This window comes from Chenopodium album, chromosome 4, assembly GCF_948465745.1.
Source record: "Chenopodium album chromosome 4, dcCheAlbu1.1, whole genome shotgun sequence".
NCBI lineage: Eukaryota > Viridiplantae > Streptophyta > Magnoliopsida > Caryophyllales > Amaranthaceae > Chenopodium > Chenopodium album.
Window position 1 is genome coordinate 4,524,730 of NC_137837.1, and position 21,737 is coordinate 4,546,466.

The window sequence follows — 21,737 nt, forward strand, 5'->3', positions numbered from 1 at the left end:
ATGTCAAACCAACAACCAACTTCTTGGTTTCATTTAATTGCATCGCTTTTATTTTCACATGTGTTAATGTATGATTTCAATCATTAATACAACTATGTTTAATTATGAATAGATAAAAGTTGATGCTCGTATTTTAAAAATATACTACATACAATAATAAGATTATAACAAAATATCACATTACTATAATTTTTTTTTTTTATTCAAAATATAAAAATTCATAATTATACAGAAAGATAAGTTATAATTTAATCAAGAAGCAAGATTGTCTAACAAGACTAGGGAGTGATTTCATGGGGACAAGTGATTGCAACATTAACAATACATAAACTAAACTGAAAGCGCCAGAGGCCTAACCTACAAAATCTTTACAGACTCGTTAAAAAACGGCTGAGCTGGTTCTCCTTAGCTGATACCTTGGTTCATTAGACACTTCAACAGACAAACGGCTCTCCAGTTCCTGCAACGGACGTCAAAAGTCAAAACTATCAGAACTCTGAAACGGAAAGAGCACAACCAAAGAGAAGAGGGAAGGAGGAGCATAAAATCGGAAAGATGAAAGTGAATGTCTGAACGATAAAGAAATGTAAGTCCTAAATACATAAAAAGAAAGCAAAATCAAACCTGTTTCATCAAATAGCCTCATGACGTAACTGAAGACAAAGGCAGACAACATAGTCTCTAAAAATTAAATTCTCTAATCTCTCTATACAAGAAGAAGATTACCAGAATAGAAAAGGTAACATTTTAGCTCCAAAATCAAGTAACCAATACTAGGACCTTAACAAAGTTGACGAAAAAAAGTCCTATAAAGTCCCATTTTGTTCCTACATACTCACACCCAAACAAACCAATCTGAACAATTGGACTATACTTCGATTATAATTTCATGAATTTAAGGGAAGAATACTATTGCAATTGCTTAAGATTTTAGAAATCATTGCAAGATAGCATCAAAGCGCTCATGCTCAAATCAGAATTCTTATTTAAGCCTCCACTTAAGAAATATTAGCATCCTTAGCCATGGGGAGTCTTTCTGATAAGAGGATTACCTATACACTTAATCATGAAGAGTTCCAAAGCAGGAACAAATCATTAAAAGATACTATACCAAGTTTTTTAAAGTTCTGTAGATTTGTCACACAAGTTTTTGTTTTGTTTTTTTTTATTCCCCATTGCACAAACTCATTTTTTTTTCCGTCTTTCAGAAGAAAAAAATAAAAGAATTATCTTTTTTTTTGGGGGGGGGGGGGGGGGGGGGGGTGGTTCTAGTGAAGCATTTTCAGATATACCATCCACTAAGACCATTGGGCTGGACAGAATGTGATAAACTGTCACTTCCTAATAGATTGATACTTGATACGGAGTATCATGCAAAGCAATAATTTAGCGTTCCATGTGAGTATTAAACAATTATCAAAACCAATCCCAGAAAAGCCAAGCCTTAACCCCCTTTTTTTTCGTTTTTTTGTCAACAGCTAAACACAAACTACAAGAATGCCAACACAAACTAGCAATGTCATGTTGTGCCTGATGCGCACCATCACGGCCCCACCTGTAGGAGCGTACAAGCTAAGCAGATTGACTACAAAAAAAAAGGAAAAACATAACAATAATACTACATATATTATCTGTAGTCATCTCAAAATAGCTTTAACTATTGTTAAACTCAAAATAATCTTAAACTCTCAAGATTAAATTTAGAACCAGTGATAATAACATTCTCTCCCCATCTCTCATTTCCTACGTTGCTACAGCCACATTCACCAACAAATCCACCATCCTCAATTCTCAGTCTTCCCCTTTCCTACCCCTGCCACAACCACATTCCCATATACACCATCAGTCCATGAACCATTACACTTTTGATCAACACACCAAATCCAACTAAAGATGCAATAGCCACAAGCCCACAAGTCCTTAAAAGTGAACTCCCATTTCTAGAAGACAAGCAATTGCTTAAAGTATCATCCTCAATGCCCACATGTTCCTCGGGATTAAAAACAAAAACAATCTCCAGCAATTGTACTATTCACTCACTAAGCCTTCATTCACTTGCTATTCACTAAGAAAGTCCATCTTCATGCTTCACACTCCTCAAAGGTGTCTCACAACTTAATCCACTTCATAATTCTAGTATGTAAGATGAAACAAAGGAGAAGCAAGAGAATAGAAGTAATCTAATGTTCTAGAATCCTAGTTACACAATCATATAAAGGGAAAGAAGCCTATGGTTCTGACAGTGAAAACAAGCTTCAATGCAGCTGTTTCAGGTGATGCTAAATGAGATGAGTAATCTAATGTTCTAGAATCCTAGTAACTAGTAAGAGATAGGTAAAGTGGTCATTCTGGATATCTTTTGAAAAGCAAAGAATGAGGTATAGAAACATTGTCAGAGCTAGAGAGGAATTTTGATTTATTCCCAGCTAATGTATGGGCATGTGTGAGTTGGAACCTGGTAATCTGGCTTTATTGCACATAACTCTATTTTGGAAATGAATATTTTTTATTTTATTCCAAAAAGAGAAAGCCAGGCAAAGAATGACAACCACTTGCTGCATGAAGTAAACACCAACAAGAGTAGAGATAGTAATTCAACTAAGACTACATACAATAGGGTATATAATATGAATATAAGAGCATAGGCTATTCCTAAAAAAATAAATCTAAACGGATAGGTATTGTATTAAGCAATGCTAATATGCTATCAGTATCATACTATAAGTTTGGGTGTGAATCCTGTACAACAAAAGCTACTACCTTGACAAACACAAATTGCGGCACTCAAACATTACAAGTTAAAATAACTTATGCAAAAAAGATAAAGAAAGCATGCAAACCACCCATAACCGGACATAAGACAAAGAGGCCAATGGCAATACAAAACTAGAAGAGTTAAAAGTACAAGAACTAAAATCACCTTCTCTTTCTTAAGCCTCATGTTTTTCTCCTCAAGCAGTGAAACCTTGCTGACCAACTCATTATGGTAAGCCTGAAGATACATAAAGATACAAGAAAGTGAAGATTAATTAAGATTGGCAGAATAGAATCAAAAAACTTTTAAACAGAAAACAATAAATAGATTAACCTGTTTTCTGGCACGAGAACGAGCAGCAGATTCCCTGTTTTTAATTTTCCTCTTCAGCCTCTTTTCAATGCCCCTCTCCATTGGATTTGAGGAAATCCTTTCCGGCCCTTTAATTGGTGTATCAGATATTGTGTCAATCGAAGGAGCTGGGGATAAACCCATTTGCTGTGAGAAACATTGTGTAGTATCATCCATATCTAAAGGCATAGGCATCACAGGACTTAAAGCAGTTACATCCATGGCTTCCGCTTTAGCCAAGAAAGCTTCTAAAGTCATTTCACCCATTGAAGGCTCTCTCTTTACTCCCTGACTAACGCCTTTGATCCTATCCTCTTGTTGTATCTCTCTCCACACCTCATCAACAATCTTCTCACTAACAGTCCTCGACAAACATAGGCTTTCCTGACCTTGTAACGACCTAATCGATGAACCATTATTTCTTCCCTCTACACCAGCAGCCTGATGGATTTCAGGGTTCCAATCATTTTTAATAAACTCCTCAATATTCATGCTTCCTATTTTCTTACCTATAACACCCAAATCAGTCTCAACTTCATTAAAATCCCGAATACACCGAGAATTTGTTTGTACATCAGGCAAATGTGTAACCTATCCAACACCTATGTCCAATTCTTCCATCCACTTACCCCCTCACAAACCGATCATCATATATGGTCACAAAATCCCCAAATCCATGAAAATAATTACATAAACAGGACAATAATTGACTGTCAAATATCTGATTGTAGCTCTCCACAACTCTCCAGTTCATCTGCAACATACAATTCAGTGTAAAATAGAATTCCCCAAAATAAAAAATAAAAAATTATCACTTTATTGTATGAACTGTATAAGTAAGAACAATTTGATTAGAAGTTCAAAACTTTTCAATAAATATTACAGATAGAGATAAGATATTAGTAGTAAACAATCAAAGGTTCAAATTCAGTAAAAAGAAAACCCAAAATTCTTCAGAAAACCAAAAACTTGAAAAACCCAGAATTTATCATCGCAAATTAACACAATCATAGCTACTAAAAACTTAATAATAATCTGGGTTTTATTCAGGAGGATCAAAATATTAAACCCAGATGAACAAGAATACAAAACGGTGGAAAACTTCACTAAAACATGAAAACCCAGAAATTAGAACAGAAAATTAACACTCAATCAACTAATTAAACTTCAGTTTTCTTTATTGTAGAGGATCAAACTGATAAACCCAGATGAAAATGAATACAAAATGATTGGGAAAAATAAGGGAAAGAGACAAAAATTGATTACCTAAGGAAAAAAAAACGGGAATCAAATCAGTGCAATAAAAATGTTGGGTTATTTTCCAACAGATGAGTTCCACGTAGTAGGAAACAAGAGTTGAATGACAATCGTGGCCAATTTCGGTGGAGAGTCCAGAGGAGATGAGAGGAGAGAGACTGGTGATGGTGAGTTGCGAATTTTGTGTAAACTTCTATCTTTTTTTCAACCTCCTTTTTTATTTTATTATTATTATTATTTTTTTTTTTTTTTTTTTTTTTTTTGCGTTAATAATATTTTTATTATCAGTAAATATTGAGCATCACGTATTGAAAGTTAATACTTATTTGAGATTCAAGAATGAGAATGAGCATACTTTCTCATTCTTGAATCTCATTCTATACATTGAGATTGAGCGTACTTTCAAGAATTCTAATTTTGTTTTAAAACTGAGGCTAAAGTAAAATTTAAATGAGGTAAAATTGGTAGCAAGGATGGGTGTACCAAAGCTACAAATTAGAAAATTTTATTTAATTCAATATCTTATGTATTTGTTAACGTCGAATCTATATTGTAGATGTAATATGACTTTTTTTTAATGAAATATTTTTGCTATTCAAAAAAAAAAAAAAAGGGTACAAGTTAGAATGAACAATCAAGTTGTGGTGATTGAATAAGAAGGCTCACAAACATATGGAGGTGAATGTGCACATATTATTACACGTTGCAACTTGCAGGAAATTAATTGCAAATTCAACTTGGCAAGTAGAGATTAAGCACGAGTTAATTAAAATAGCTCCAGTTGATTTAAACCCCTCCTTTAAGTCATATTCTACATAATATTATGTTGTAAGGGAGGATGTGCCAAATTTTATCTCTTTAGTGTAATCTTTTGTGTCTAATAATTTTCTGAGGCCTAGCCTCTCATTTGCATCAAAAATTAAGACGGTATAACAAGAGTTTACATGATTACTTCATATATTTTTTTTTTCCTTAGTATAAAACACTTGTTCCAAGTGGAACTTATTGAAAGTGTAAAACAAGACATTTAATAAAATGACAGAATAGTAAATTATGGTAATTAAGTACTCCTATAAGACTTTTTTAATTAACCTTATAAAAAAATAAGTTTAGATAAGTCCATAAATCGAAAAGTAAGTGATTACTCCCTCCGTTTTTAAATACTTGCTCTATTTTTCCACGCGCGGAGTTTTAGGAGAATAGGAGGAGAGATAGTATTATGTTGGGTCCACTAAGTGTGAAAAATGAATTAAATATCGTAAAATCTTTCCAAAAAAGGAAATGGAGCAAGTATTTAAAAACGGTCGAAAAAAAAAAGTGAAGCAAGTATTTAAAAACGGAGGGAGTATAATTTAAGAATCAGTCGAAAAGAATGTTATGTACTTAGTAAATAGTAACAAAAGTCACTTTTATTTTACTAGTACTTATAATTTCTTCTATAGTTGTATCAATTAACAGAAACGGTGGCTTATCAAACAGAGAAATACAGTTGGTGCGTGCACATCAAAAGAAGCATATATTTTCCCTTCATTTTGCTGATTATGGAGTATGTAATCATAACATTTATCACATTTTCATGTATGCATTGGAAATTTGGAATAAAACATAATTATCGATCCTCCATTCACGTTGAAAATTGATACATACTTCGTGATAAGGTTATAATATCACCTTAGCAACCGATTAAAAAGCAATACATAGTGAAATTTATATGAAATCTAACATACAACTGTTAATAATTCCCTCTCCGCCTTGTTATTACCGGCTAGAAAAGAGATATACATACTCAAATACTCAATACATCCTTACTTGTTAAGACGACTTTACTTTCATGTACAATATACGATATAACCCTCGAGCCTAACATTGTCCAACATCACTACCCACGTCTAAATATGGCAAACCCTCCAACAAGCAATAAATAGGGGGAGTAGTCAAATCTCCTACATTACTCCCATAAGCATTCCAACAAAAGGGTTCCATCCTACGCTTGTGACCATTTGTCATAGTCGTGGTGGTTGTGGCCGCGGGTAAGAGTTCTAAACCGGACACCGTGATGTTGGTGCAAGGAACCGCATCGCTACAAGCCAAGTGGACCGGAGGGGTCCGTGGGTCATAAGTGCCCTTGATATTGGAATAGGATATGTCACTTATTGAAATAGCTGCAGTTTGGTTAGAGCAATTGGATGAGAGGCAATAGTATTGGTCTATAATAATTGGGTTACGGACCGTGTCCATATGGATCGCTTCAAAGGTCACTCCGGTTACTGATCCGAACCCGCCTTGCCATGTCTTGATCCGGACCCCGTTGTCGGAGTGCTTGATCATACAATTGCTAACCGTAATGTTGGATACACACGCCTTGGAATTATGGACTCCTAGGCTACCAATGCTACATGATAAAACAAAATTGAGACTTATTATATTAGGTCGTCATATTCTCGGATAAAAACTTATTTTGGTTGAACATAACATTTTTTTTTTCAAACAAATTATATTGTCAAACTAAAAAAATTTATATGGTATACTACCTTATTCCATGACTAGGACCACACGTAATATTCCTGATATCTAAATTATGAGTATTAGCTCCAATAGATATGCAATCATCACCTGAATTAGCCAAAAAAAACCCAACATGAATCAATTAATGACATGTTAAAGAAAATAGATTATCACACAAAAATAAATACTTGGTGTAAAAAAAATTACCATTAGAGATGACTGAATTGTGAATGGTTACGTCATTTGTATTCTCAACGTGGATTCCGTCAGTATTAGGGCTATTGCCAGGAGATTTAATTACAAGTGAATCCACACTCACATTTTGACATGAATCTACACGAATATGGAATTGTGGACTGTTCATGATTCTTAGCCCTTTCAACGTTAGATTTGTGCTCCCAAAGAATCTTATGGCCTGTAAACAATTATTTTTATAAGTAACAATATTATCACGCATGGACATTTGACACCCTTAGCTTGTTAGGAATTGGATATATACTCTCTATGTTCGAAATTAATTATAACTTACCACTGGACTATCACAAGGACCAGGCAAGGTAGTCCCATTGATACCCTGCATCAATTGAAGTTAAAATATTAATACAATTCGTTAAGCTTAGGATTGGAGTACATATACAATCAATTTAAGTACTGTTTACTTAATTAAATAAATAATTAATGAAATGAAAAAGAAAATTAAATAAGATTGTTACTTAAAGTTAAAGTTAAGTACCTTATGAGGTTTACAAGGGAGATTCCACCACTTATCTCCTCTTCCATCAATAAGACCACCACCTTGAAGTGTTAATCCATGTATTCTATAAAAGATTAGCCATTGTCTTTTGCTGCTATTTTTAGGCCATGATTCTGGTCCATCTGGTGGCATTATTGTTCCTTCAAGCTACACAATAATATAAATAAATTAATAAATACGAATTTACGAGTATATTTAAGTTTTTCTAAAGCAAAAATATTTTTCTAAACCCTCTCTATTGGTTAATAACTTAGATGAACCACATAATCTTAGAGGATAATTTTTTTATATGTAAAGTTAGGACTTAAATTCGGACCTTAACTAGAAGTTTGTCTTATAGTAGTAGCTTTTCTTCCCTTTTTTAGCTTTTTAGAAAGGTTTACTTAAAGAAACATTCTATTGGTCGTTTTGCTTTTTTGCCATAATATATGTTGAAGCAATATACTTGTAATCTTGTACATATATTATATGCTTGTAAATTGGGGTACCAAATTAAAACAAAGAACATGTCGAGATAGGGTGTATGACAACATTTTGTCTTTCTGTATTAGTAAGTTTTTTTTTTTGCAACTTTTATCGAGAGGTTGTGCTTTGTAAGTTACAACATAGATCATTATGTAGCCCATGCGCTCATACAAGTGTACAAGCACATGAGCGAAGAAATCATATGCACATGATAGTTAACAAACTACATACACATTGAAATGACATTAAGTTTCGAATGTTAGTAGTATATGAACAAAATAAACATTGGTTACTAGACGTTACGTTGTTGTAGATTTAGAAATAGTTAATAAATACCTGAAACACAACAGGGCTTTTGCAAGGTCCGGTGAAAACCAAAGGTTGAAGCATGAAGGAAAATCCTCGAGGTGCAACAACCTTTGCATTGTCGACTTGGCAAGCAGCATCCCAAGCTGATTTGAAGGCTAATGTATCGTCTGTTAAGCCATCACCAATAGCCCCATATGAACGAACATCAAACACATTCGCTTGAACTATAGTGCTATTACTACTACTACCACGGTTAACATAACTAGGTGAAGGAGCAGGACTAGCATCTATGTAGCTAGGAGGCTTAGGGCTATTAACATTTGGAGCTTGAGAAGGTGGTATCGAAATTTGGGAGTTTTTATAAGGTTCATTTAGAGGCATCGACGTTAAAATTCTTCCTTGGATTAAGCTAAATATAGAACACAACGAGAACATAGTTAAAAACATAGACACTTTAATAATATATGCCATATCAAAACTGTAACGTTAATTTGTGTTTTTTTTTTGGGATTTAGAAACCGGCTTAGGTTAATTATGATGAATATGTTGTAAATTATTATTGATCTATCGGACTTATTTATAGAAGAAGCAAAGGAGGTTAAAAAAGATGGGTAGTAACTAGTAACCCTTAGACTATAGGGCAAAGTAACAAGTTTGAAGTAGGGTATCCCCCCACAATATGGGAAGTAAAAAAGAAAGTTGAAAGTTTGAGAGGGTTTTTTTTGTGTATGTATGATTTAAACAAGTAGGAGCACGAGTTAGCAATGCAAGTTGGTAGAAATCATGAAATAGATAGAGGATATATATATTGTCAAAAAGTGTTTGTTTTATTTTTATTTTTTTGAGTGGGATTAAATTAGAGTTATAGTGGAACACCAATGTGTTATAGATAGGGCGGTTTAAAGTGTTTATACTAGTATAATTTATATAAATTATATTATATAGTTTGTATAAAAAAGAATGAGAAATGAGGATGATTCATGAACCGACCATGACAACTAAAGTTTGCAGGGGTGAGTGTGTTTGAAGAAGGATGATGATCGTATTTCCAAGTTTAAAGTCGTATTTTTTTGTATTACTATTCATGTATAGTAGTTCTATCTTAAACGTGCTAGGATAGAAAGGTGTTTCACTGAAAACCAACTGGCTTGGGTTAGTTCTTAGTTATTACTCCATATAAAGGTAAGAAAATGAGACCATCCTCACAATGTAAGGTGAATTTTCTAATGAGCTAAAAACAAGGATAGAAATTGTTGTTGTTAAAAGGTATTATGCCCATACTATTGAAATAGCCATCCAACATTAGTTATCTAGTCAATTGCCCAATTTGCCTCACGATAGATGTGTTAGCTAATACTTTATCAGTGTTTAATTATGTTGACAAGAAAATAATTTCTGGAAAAATATATATGATCAATTTGTCACAACGCCACATACATGTAAAGTTGTAAACCTTCAACTGATCGAGTTGATAACCATGAAGTTGTCGCCTTTCATATAGATTAATAGATATAGATATTTTTAATGTTTTGTTTAATAATTGCTTGGTTAGCTCTTAGTTGGTGTAGTGTATTGTTAGAAAGTAGATCATTTTCTCCCAATGATCTACAAATTTCTCTCAAAGTCTTAAATAACAAAAACTTGTGTTACGTACATTGAAAATGCCTTTAATTGTCATGTCGATTTTTTTTTTAAAAAAATAGAGTTTAACGAATAATTAAATATAGTAGACACTTTGTATATAGATTTTATTTTGAAAAAATATATTATACATAGTGTAGATTATTAATTTATTCAAAAGAATAAATACATGTAACTTGTGATTTTTCAATAAATGACTATGGTTATAATATGTAAATTATTCTCCTTGAAAAATAATGTACATTAAGCATTTAAGCATAATCTTTTTGTACATAATGCAAAGTATATAAATTTCATACAATTGAAAAGAACTTGAAATATACTTCAAAATAAGATCATTTGTGTATGTAGTTTGTAGTAGATACCTAAACAAACAAAATTAGGTTAATTTGAAAGATTATTACAAATAATGATGTCACAACAATATATTCCTCCTTTTTAAAACCCTATTGGCTCTATGCATCGAGTTCAAAGCTAGTTATAGAGTATATCCCAAATAAAGTGAGGATTGATTAAGTTCAAACTAAAATAATTGAAAGGCAATGACATTGTACTCATAAGCTTTCAAATACACTAACAAAGGAATGATTGACTTCAAACTTTGTCGTTTAGTGTATCTTTTGAATTTTTTTTTATATTAAGTTCATTGCAAGTAGGGGGAGGGGGGAAGAGGTTTTTCATATTAGACATGTTTATCAAACTTTGTTTAGTTTAGTGTTCTTCTTAATTAGGGATTAAGGAGTACTTAAACTGATCAATTTGTACCTCTCTAGCTAATCAAGAAATATATTAGAGGTTAAAACCTTATGGTAAATTTAAATTACGCGAATGATAGCTCAATCAGTCAAAAGAATCATTGATCTACCTAAAAAAGAGTCGCATGGCATTAACAGCACATTTGACAACTACGTTTGAAAAATCGAGTGAGACTAAATGTAGATATATATGTAAAGTGGCTCCAATAATTAAGGGGAAAAAAAAACAAATTGTATACCGCATGAAATTTCAATGTTGTGTAATATGAGCGTTTTGTAAAAATTAGTATAGCATTAGTAATTTCGGATGTGTAAGATCTAGTTTTGAATAACTAACAAAAGGCTTGTTTGGCACTGGTTTTTGTTTTCAGTTTTCTGTTTTTTTGAAAACCAAAAACTAAAAACAGGAAACAAGAAAAAGATGTTTCCACTTTTCTGTTGTCAGTTTTCAAAATTATCATGATTTAATAAGTTTGACTAATTTTTAATTCATTACATGACATATATCATATGATTTTAAAAAACTGAAAATCAAAAAACTGAAAACCACAGTGATGACAAACGAACCCTAAGCTTATGGTTGTAATTGTGAGCTCTTTAGACTAATTTATGGTTAAGCTAATGTCAAAATATAAAAATACATTAGAAACCCATATTTGAAATAGATGCAAAATGTGGTCCACCATATAGTTGGAAGTTGGAACTTGAGTAGCTAGAAGAAATGTTAGTTAAGTAGCTAGAATATACTTCTTGATCCTCTAACCAATAGTATAAGTGATTAATGGGTAAGATAACACAAAATATGAGGTCAATATTCAATACACTTTGGTCAAGGGGCTCTTAACTAGTTAGAAAGTCTTTTTGTCTTAAATCAAACATTAATTAAATGATATTTAAAGACTTTTAACTTAAAAGTGGACACTAAAAGTGGGGAGAAAATAAAAAAAGTTAATCTAATAAAAAGAATAATGGATAATTTGCAATTTTGAAGCAAGGTAAGCAAATATTAACCACAAATTTTGGAAGACAAAAGAAGTGGGATAGAAGTGGGTTGTGGGCGGGGGTGGTGGCATTAGGCATGGCAGACCCAACTTACTTTCACTCTGGCAGTGGCGCCGACTCCAAGGATGATTTGCACTATTCTATCTTTTACCCTTTTTTTTTTTGGGTTTGCTAGAAATGTAGAATAAGCACTTTCCACCTTAAGACTTATGGCATGGAAATTTAGCTACAATCAAATCTTCGATCGAAAGCATAATGAACATCATAATCTCGAAGAATTTGGAGTTCAAGGTGGGTTTAAGTATATGAGTTGGGTATTTGAATCAATATAGTTATCGAATCAAGCCTCCTATAAGCAGTACGAAGTACAACTTCAAATGATACTCGATAATGAAACTGATGGTCAAAAAATCCCTTCACTATTTGAGTTATTAAGTAGTGAAGCGATTTGAAAAAATTAGTTTATTGATGTGCTTTTGTGACGATTTACTATCTAGTAGGCATATAATGACTAATACTAATATTGGTGGAAATGTTCGATTTAATACTTTAAAAAAAAATAAACAAATAATAAATTAAATAAGATAAATGCTCAAAGGCCGTTAGGTTGAAACGAACCCAAAACTTTGGGCAAGGAACATTTCTTGACTCGTAACCTAAAGTGACCCAATCCGAGATGACTCATGACTCAACCTTAATAGACAGGTTTATGTAGTAATAAAATTCTATTAGTTGTGAATTGAAGTATATTATTTTAACCGATTAGTTATATTATAAATAGATGTTTTACACTTTAAACTAATTCCTTCACTCCAAAAAAAAATTATGTCATAAAAAAATTTAATTTATATGATAATTTTTAAGAATTATAATCTAAAATAAAATTCTAAACTTTAAATTTTATCCTATTTTTTTTTATCTTATGAAGTTTATTTAAATCACTCCAACGTGGCGCGACACTTGGCGAAAAGGTGGAACGTCAAGTGTCGCAACGTCGTGACCTGGCTAAAAGTTTAGCTTTATCAGAGGTTTTTCAGTGCGGCAAGCCACATGGTGCGGCACGATTACTTGTATTTTAAAGTTACTTGTATTCTGGGGTTACTTGTATTATGGGATTACTTGCATTATGAGGTTACTTGTATGAATTACTTGTATCGTGGGGTAATCTCATACCAAACCAGTAACACCTGATCAAAACCAATAACAACCATACATGTAACTCTAGAATACAAGTAACACCTGAAAAAACCAGTAACACCCTACAAGTAACCCCGACCAAAACCAGTAATACCCATATACGTAACCCCAGAATACAAGTAAGCCCTGACAAAACCAGTAACACCCTATAAGTAACCCTTGCCGCACCATGTGGCCAGCCACATACAAAAAATTGTATAGCTTTATATATATATATTAGTGTGAAAAGGGATGGAGGTAGTAGTCAATTACGACGTAACACTATTACTTCAACGTTTGGCAATCCACAACTTAGACCTTTAAATTTTCAATATTCATTTATGGAAAAAATAAATTTAATATTAGAAAATAAGCAGTAAAAATTATCAAACAATATTTTAATAACAATAATTTTTATACCTTTCCTCGAAAAAATAAATATCATAATAATAATTTGTATCCTTAAGTAACAATTTGTACTCAAAATATTACCATTATTGTTAAAAAAATACAAAGAAAATTTTGGACAAGCAATAAATATTTAATAAAAAATTATGCTTCCTTGTTATTTAATTTTTTTTTAATGGTAAAGAAATTAACCTTGATTAGAGTCTGTTCTATTCACCTTATTTTCAATTACTTCAGGTGTAATAAGTTCAGATAAGTTTTGATAAGGGTTATCTAAGTACAAATTACAACTAAAATAAATTTTAATAAGGTCTAATAAGTTCAGATCAGTGAAAATTAGGTAAATTGAACACATAAATCTACCTTCACAATATTAAATTCAAACCCAAACCTCAAAGATTTAAGGCAAGAGTCTTATTAAATGAGTCAAGTTAGTGCACTCTTGCATAATCTCTTGTAATTATTTTGTTGCTCTAAAACATAAGTCTATCCCGCTTATATTTAAGTACTCACTACTACACTAAGCTAGCAAATGAATTAGAGATAAATTGAAAGAAGAAGAAAAAAAGTGTCAAAAGGATATATAGAATAAAGAAAATAGAACTGAATAGAAAAATGTATACTGAACTGAATAAAAAATGTATATACTAGTAAATGAGATCATACATTCATACCCACTACTTATGCTAGAAAATTGAGATCATACCCACTTATGCTAAAACAACTGTACCCACTTATATAAATAAAATGTTGGTTTAATCTTTTGCACATAAACAAAAGTCACACAAGAAAACAAGATTGAACCTTATTCTTCACTTAATAATTATGTTGAATAGTAGGTGATGATAATATTAGCGACTTGAATGAGTTTAAAAGCAAAATTATGTGGTCAAAAATTTTGACAATTTTCTAGATACAATTGGTTGTATGACATATATCTTGCGCATGGTACAATCAGTATTATACCTTTGCCAATGCGCTTGTATACAAATTGGCCAAAAAAAAGGGTTGAATGTAGTATCTTGTTACAACTGGCTAGTTGTATTACAGTATGAATTACGATTATTATTCAAATAATTCACAGTGAAAAAATATTTTGATGGTACTAGATATACAGTAAAATTTCAAAAATAGCATGTCATACTTCCTTCTTTTGCCCCATTCATGCTTTTTAGTTTTTACCCTATTCACTCATTCTTTGACCGTAATCACCGTATTTTATGATTTTTATATACGTAGTATATTGTCAAATTAACATACTTCGTATTTTGTAACAAAAAAATTCTGAATCATGATTAGCTTATAATAGAATAAATAATTGTAAAAGTTTACATTTTAAAAGGAAGTGAAAGAGAAACCCTGAACGGTAGCATATAACATGGAACATAATTCTGCCACCAATATACATTATTTCAAGCACTAGATTTTAAAAATAATAGTTCAGCATGAAAACCCACATGGCATACATGAAATTGTTAGATAACAAACATGTATAGGCCATGGTCTACATAACTTATAATACATAACACGAAACCACATCGAAATGGCAAAGGGTGTGCAGGGCTGCAGGGGCATGGGATGTACACAAGATATAACCTATTATACAAGAAGAGATGATAGTATGGGCATGTAAACCACTGATAGAAGGAATGGCAGAAAAAGATGAGCTAGTCTATAGGATAGTCCCCCTAACCTCTTTTCTTCCAAGTCTCTATCTCTGTGGGTTCATTCAGTTGCCATCAAATTGCAAACAGCTTCTTTCACTAGCATGCTCCACACGGGTTATGCCTCTCCATTTCAACCTCTTCTGAGCAAATGGTTCTTCCCACATTGGATTTGTGCTGAATGTCAAATTAATATAAAGCATATAGTTTCAGCACTCTGGGATACTCAACAAGCAAGAAAAAAGCAAGCTATATGCAATATAAATATCAGAGTAAGTGACCATCAAGCATTTCAACCATAAATCACAGTTACTTGATCTCTAATTGATGATAACCAGTATATTAAGTTCAGAACATATCCATCCAATGAATAGTCATTGGATTGAATACACATGACATTGCTGATGAGATCAAAACATCCATTTCTATGCTATCTTAAGTATGAAGATAAAAACCCAAGACTAGGCTGCCTCTAGCGTTATGGGTCTCATGACTACACAATAATACAGCTCAACCAAGTCTAATAAAGAGAATTATTGATTTTATGGTGCTGACATGTATAAACACCAACATTTTCAGTCTTACTCCGAATTGGTTTAAGACTGAATATTTGGTATGTCGTTTTGGCACTCAGAGGGGGACAAGCAATGAAGTGGTGAGTTTGGATGGAAAGGATTTGACCATGAGTGAATGTTTTAAGTACCTAGGGTCGATCATCCAGAAGAATGGTGACATTGATCAAGACGTGACCCACAGGATTAAGTCAGGGTGGCTTAAATGGAGAGCGGCCACGGGAGTGTTATGCGACCGCAGCATTCCCTTAAAGTTGAAGGGAAAATTCTACAGGACTGCCATAAGACCAGTGTTGCTCTATGGTACAGAATGTTGGGCTTCTAAGAAAGAGCATATTAAAAAGATGGAGGTTACGGAAATGCGCATGTTAAGGTGGATGTGTGGAAACACTTTAAGAGATAGAATCAGAAATGAGGTTATTCGCAAGAAAGTAGGTGTGGCGGGCATTGTAGATAAATTAAGGGAAAATCGTCTGCGTTGGTTTGGACATGTAAGACGGAGACCCGAGGGTGCACCGGTGCGAAGAGTGGAAGAGTGGGACCATGGAGGGATTAAACGAGGAAGAGGGAGACCAAAGATGACTTGGTTGGAAGGAGTGAGGAAGGATATGAAGTGCATGGATTTACGTGAGGATGAAGTTTTGGATCGTAAGGGATGGAGGAGAAAGATTTATGTTGATGACTACACGGAATAATCAAATTTGGTTCATGTTAGCCGACCCCACTTTTGGGATTAAGGCTTTGATTGATTGATTGATTGATTGATTGGGATTTTATTTTAAGCATGAGAAATTATTTCACCAATTAACACCACCAACATAGAGATAATAACATAATCAAATAAAGTTATAAAAAGTATATTACTTTGCAACATACACCCGGAAAAGTTGAACATACGGTCCATACCCGATTACCTTACCCCAAAACCCAAATGCTACCTAAAATCAAAATTTTGACCAACCGACCAAAACTGACCTGACAATTAATATTGAATATTTAATATTAAAATAGACATTAAAACAATAGAACCGAAAATTAGCCGAACTGACCCAAAATCAACCCGAAGGAGACTTACCCAAAAATGACCTGAATTGACCCAATAAGAACCCCTACCCGAACAACCCGACTACACCCTCTAAGTGTACTATACTACCTCCATTTCATATTATTTGCGACGATTTGACATAAAGCGTGAGTAGAAAATGTCTAATCATTGCTACTAATACGAAACGGGGGTAGTAATAAACATGAGGGGATTTTCAATGAAAAAAATGCAACAGAACATAGATGTGTCACATACTTCGTATGTTAAAGGTAATGTTCATAATAGAATAGAATTTCCAGTGCAAACTGAGTAAGATACTGAAATGCTTACAATTTGCTGCAGGATAAATGGATTTTAAAGGCATCAGGTTTGATTGTAAACAACAAGGCTTAAGATGCCACCATTAAAGTATACAGTAACTTTAAGTACCCAATTTGCTGAAATGCTTAAATGGATTTTAAAGGCATCAGGTTTGATTGTAAACAACAAGGCTTAAGATGCCACCATTAAAGTATACAGTAACTTTAAGTACCCAAAGACTAAAGGAGGCTAGTTTCATTTGGAGGATGCTACGGAGTCTAGATTTAAGATACCTCTAGGTACAATAGACAATTTCCCTCCGAGCTTTGTCAAGAATCCCATTGGTCATATACAGTTCCTAATATCTTTAGCAACATGGACAGGCTGTTTGGGAGTCTATCACTATAGCTTCATTACATTCAAGATATCCCACAGGAGAATTCCTAAGATTGTGTTTATGTTATTTCCATGGTTAACTAATTTCAGTATTAAGTCATCTATGCTACCAGAGTAGGGTAGTTTAATAAGGTTTCCGTCCAAGACTTTGATTCACCCATCATCCACTACAAGAAATATACAACAGACTTGAATTTAAGCTTTCAAAAATACCTACCAAAGGTAAGTATACTCCTCTGTAATACATATAGAATATCAATTTAAATCAAGCTCAGAAGGTAGCTTAAGAGCACAAAAAAACCCTTCAGTCCAGATTTTTCCCAAGGCTCCCCACAGGTCCACAATTGCCTCAGTAATCTCCTGGAAAAAAAAAAAAAAAAAAAAAAAAGGGGGGGGGGGGGGGGGTGGGTGGGGGTGGTCTTCATCAGAGTCAGCTTAGGTTGAATAATGCCATCTATGTTCCCAAAAATCCATTGAAAGATCTAGAAAGACATCCATCCTAATCTATTAAGATCACCAAGAGCCACCAAAAGAGTCTAACAAACACAGGTTATATGTTTCAAAATGGATTCTCTAACTCGAAGGCGATTTTGAGTCTAGATTTTCTACCAGCCATTCAAAAAGCTCTCAAAGATGACACAAAGTGCAGCCTCCTTGAAGTGACCAAATTGTAACACTTTCCCTGGCCTGGTCCATGGTACTAATGGCGTATCCACTGATCCATGGGACAGCTACCTGGGCTAGCCTTTGGCCTAGTTATGTTCATTTGATTATTCATTAGAAACACACACAATACATTAACTAGGCTGAAAATAGGGCATTTCAATGCCAAACTTAAAGGACCTACATTTCTTACATTTGTCTTTAAAGATATAGTTATTACAGCCATCTGATTTGGCGCTAGGACTTCAAAAAGCTCGAAGGTGATTATCAGATATCAGCAGACCCCAATTCTTCTCAGAGCTAGGTGGATCGAAGTTCTTACAATTATTGCTCTCCCTCTTTCTCTCTTTTATTCCCTCCAAAACCCTAACATCCATCGTAGCTAACTGTAAGAACGGCCATTGTCTTTTGCCTGTGGGTAAGCCCCAATTACCTTGTTTTTTATTAGACCTACCAAATTTGTTTTATTCTGACAACTGTATCAACATCTACGACAATTCTTCCCCCTCATCTCTTATTGGGTTTAATGGTGGTAGGATAGATTTGTTGGTTGATAATCTCATTACATAGGTATCAGTTCTTCCACTACTATAACTACTATGCCAAATCTCTATCTAAATAAACTTATGGGACGTTAATAGACCTCTTCATCAAGGATTAATATAGGGCATGCAGAAGTGCTAAGAGTTACTGTACTATTCTAAAAGATGAGATTAGTTTTGTCTTGTTAGAAGTTAGAGATGTAATTGGTTGAATTTAATTCTCTTTTGGAGAGAATTATTACACGTAGAATTCCACACCTATGATTCCCTATTATCATCATAACAACCTCCATGATGCAGAACAGGCTGCACAACATTTAGCAAAAAAATAAAATGGACAATCTAAGAAAAATACCTTACAAAACCACTCATGGCTCATCCCCAATCAACAAAAGGTAGTTGCGGATATCCTCCTTCAGGAGGAGGCCTCAATGATGGAGGTAAATTCCCCAGTGACATCCCAAAGCTTTGGCTAGCAACATGACCTGCATGTAACAAAATATAAGCAATGCTAACATATAGTTCATGAGTTCACAAGTATAACTAGAAAGCTTAAAGAGATTGGCTTAGCCACAAGGAGCTAATTGCTGTGCCTTTTATGCTAGACAGATAGTGGTGGACGGTATGCAAAAATGTTTTCCCTCAGTATAGCTTCACTGTACCTTGTAATCCTCCTACACGCGGTTGCAAATTTTCAGCAAAACCTGACACCAATTTGTTGTACAGAGTATTAGGGAGGGAGACTATTCATACTTGCCGCAAAATAATGAAAACAACCATCACCAACTATTTCACAAGTATTTGGCCCCTAGGATTAAAGCTCTATTAATTCGAGTCTCCAATTTATAACGCCATACAAATGCTGTTAATACATCTGCCTTCTCGAATGGTATATATATAAATCTGACCAGTAACAAGTCAGAAAAGCTTCAAGAATCCAATTTAAATACTTCTAGATAACTCCAATACTTGTAAGAAGTTGCGATAAGAATAAAGTTCCTGAAGGACAGCCAAACACAGTACAAGGAAATACAAAAAAAAGAAAACGAACCAGGAGAAAGCTGTGGCAAAAGGAACTTACTAGGCGTTCCCTGGCCCTGAGTTATTGGACCTTGCAAGTTATGCTTGGGATGATGGTATTTGCAAGAATCCCCGTACGGGCAAAAACCCTTGAAATTTAAAACAATAGTTAGAACAATCCAATCAATCTCAAATTGGATACATTTTATTGCAGGAAACACGCTCCAAAAGAACAATTTTCGTAATCAATCAAAGCTCAGAAAATTTAAGTGGGAAATACCCCCCCTTAACAAAGAAAGCCCAGGAGTACAGGCTTACAGAACACTGACTCCCCAAGTGAAGCATTGGAATAATTCTTCAAAATTAAGGTCTAGATTAACTTAGTCAATTGTTACTACTCTAAACAGAATTACAGGCTTCACCAACCAATTACAAAAACATCAAATGCAGTACATAGAAATTCTTCATTCTTCCGAGAACAGAAAACGACATTGCTCGACTCGAAACACCTTACAAATTACGATTACTACGCTCGTATATGCTATAGCAATATAGCATACAATGCATCTCTCAAACACAAATTAATCAATTAATTAGTCCTGCTGAATTCCTAGGATGAACCAGAACTACAACACTCAAATATTTTAAGTTTTTAACCCAATGAATAACATAACTCAATACAATATCACAATTGTAGCAATAATTGGAAAAAAAATGGATAATTAAGCTAACAAAATAAACCTCAAACACAATATCATACAATGCTGTTAAAAGACAATTGATGAAAGTCAAGTGTACCGTTCTGAGGAAGCGGTTGCAGACTCCATTACCAAAACTCTGTTGTGTGAAATTAGGGTCTGTAATTCCGAGAAATTAAAACAAAAATGGCGAAAAATTAGACGAAGAAGAAGAAGAATGAGATTGTTTTAGAGAGAAAAGATTATACCTTGGGGAAGAGAGAGAGAATCGTACCATAGTTTGCGATTGCGGTGATGCGCAATACCTTGAAGATGACGCCTTCTTGCCGACGCTGTATCTTTGAATTCCTTGTCGCAGTAATCGCAGTAGTATTTTCCTACCGTCATTTTCTCTCTCCTCTACAATGTTTTGAGTGAGTGTCATAATGTAATTTTATACTTCCTCCGTTTTCGAAATGTCACAATACTTGCAACACATTATTTTAGGGAAAATTATAATATATCCCTTATTTAAAGCGCATGACCCATTAAATTACACTCCTAACTACCACTCATCCTATTTATAAGTTTTTTATATCATGTAAATCCCACCTTTCTTAATTACTACGTTAAAAGGTGTGTTGCATCTAAAAGAAAATGGAGGAAGTATGCCAAAAGCTAACAAACACCCGATAAGTTAGCTAAAAATAAAAAGATTACAGAGTGCTTTGTAAATTAAAATTTAACATTAATTACAACGATTGATGTGTGTACTTTGCCAAATTAATACACACATCAATCGTAGTAATTAATGTTAATTTACATCACTTTCCTTTTATAGATATTTTTTTAGATATTTTTTTATTTGCATGAAACTTTATATTATACTTCGTATGATATAGAGTAAAAGTAATGTGGTGACCATGAAAGTGAAATTATGTGAGAGAGTGGTGGAGATCATTTAAAGAAAAATGATAATTTATTTGAGTGTGGTTTTAAGAGAGAAATAATAAATTACGGAATAATAAATTATTCATCCATTAACATTATTACTCTGTATATTATACCAAATTTATTCTTTTAAAACTCCGCTCAAACACAAATGATGCAAATAAAAAAAAAAACGAAGGAAGTACCGATTTAATTACTACTCCCTCCGTTTTTAAATATTTGCTCTACTTTCCTTTTTCGGTCGTTTTAAATACTTGCTTCATTTCCTTTTTTGGAAAGCTTTTACAATATTTAATTCATTTCTCACACTTAATGGACCCAACGTAATACTCTCACTCCTCTTATTCTTCCACTACTTTTGTTTTTTATAATTTTTTATTTTCTCAACTACCCCACTAACTCCATATTTTATTACTTTGTCCAATTTCTCAAACTCCGCGCATCAAGAAATGAAGCAAGTATTTAAGAACGGGGGGATCAAAATTTATCCGGCCCGTTCATTAACAAGATCCAAATTATGTAACCTTTT

The 21,737-nt window shown here is 33.5% G+C and overlaps 3 protein-coding genes across 3 annotated transcripts; all 3 read right to left on the bottom strand.

Moving 5' to 3' along the window:
* Window positions 1–162: 162 nt before the first annotated feature.
* On the bottom strand, window positions 163–4,513 carry LOC145628640 (ABSCISIC ACID-INSENSITIVE 5-like protein 2). The gene is made up of 4 exons (XM_081680994.1): window positions 4,373–4,513; window positions 3,089–3,860; window positions 2,921–2,992; window positions 163–460 (listed from the first exon to the last, which is right to left on the bottom strand). The coding sequence occupies exons 2-4, from the start codon at window positions 3,596–3,598 to the stop codon at window positions 380–382; spliced, it is 663 nt and encodes a 220-aa protein (XP_081537120.1). The 5' UTR covers window positions 3,599–3,860; window positions 4,373–4,513; the 3' UTR covers window positions 163–379.
* Window positions 4,514–6,059: 1,546 nt separating this feature from the next.
* LOC145628643 (polygalacturonase At1g48100-like) lies at window positions 6,060–9,209 on the bottom strand. The gene is made up of 6 exons (XM_081680996.1): window positions 8,424–9,209; window positions 7,602–7,769; window positions 7,398–7,442; window positions 7,076–7,283; window positions 6,895–6,976; window positions 6,060–6,755 (listed from the first exon to the last, which is right to left on the bottom strand). The coding sequence occupies exons 1-6, from the start codon at window positions 8,865–8,867 to the stop codon at window positions 6,224–6,226; spliced, it is 1,479 nt and encodes a 492-aa protein (XP_081537122.1). The 5' UTR covers window positions 8,868–9,209; the 3' UTR covers window positions 6,060–6,223.
* A 5,451-nt stretch (window positions 9,210–14,660) lies between these two features.
* On the bottom strand, window positions 14,661–20,707 carry LOC145628642 (zinc finger CCCH domain-containing protein 3-like). Its single transcript, XM_081680995.1, has 6 exons — window positions 20,527–20,707; window positions 20,379–20,437; window positions 19,642–19,729; window positions 19,223–19,264; window positions 18,916–19,045; window positions 14,661–15,219 (listed from the first exon to the last, which is right to left on the bottom strand). Exons 1-5 carry the CDS (start codon window positions 20,663–20,665, stop codon window positions 18,936–18,938), a joined length of 438 nt encoding a protein of 145 aa, XP_081537121.1. The 5' UTR covers window positions 20,666–20,707; the 3' UTR covers window positions 14,661–15,219; window positions 18,916–18,935.
* Between the last annotated feature and the right edge of the window lie 1,030 nt (window positions 20,708–21,737).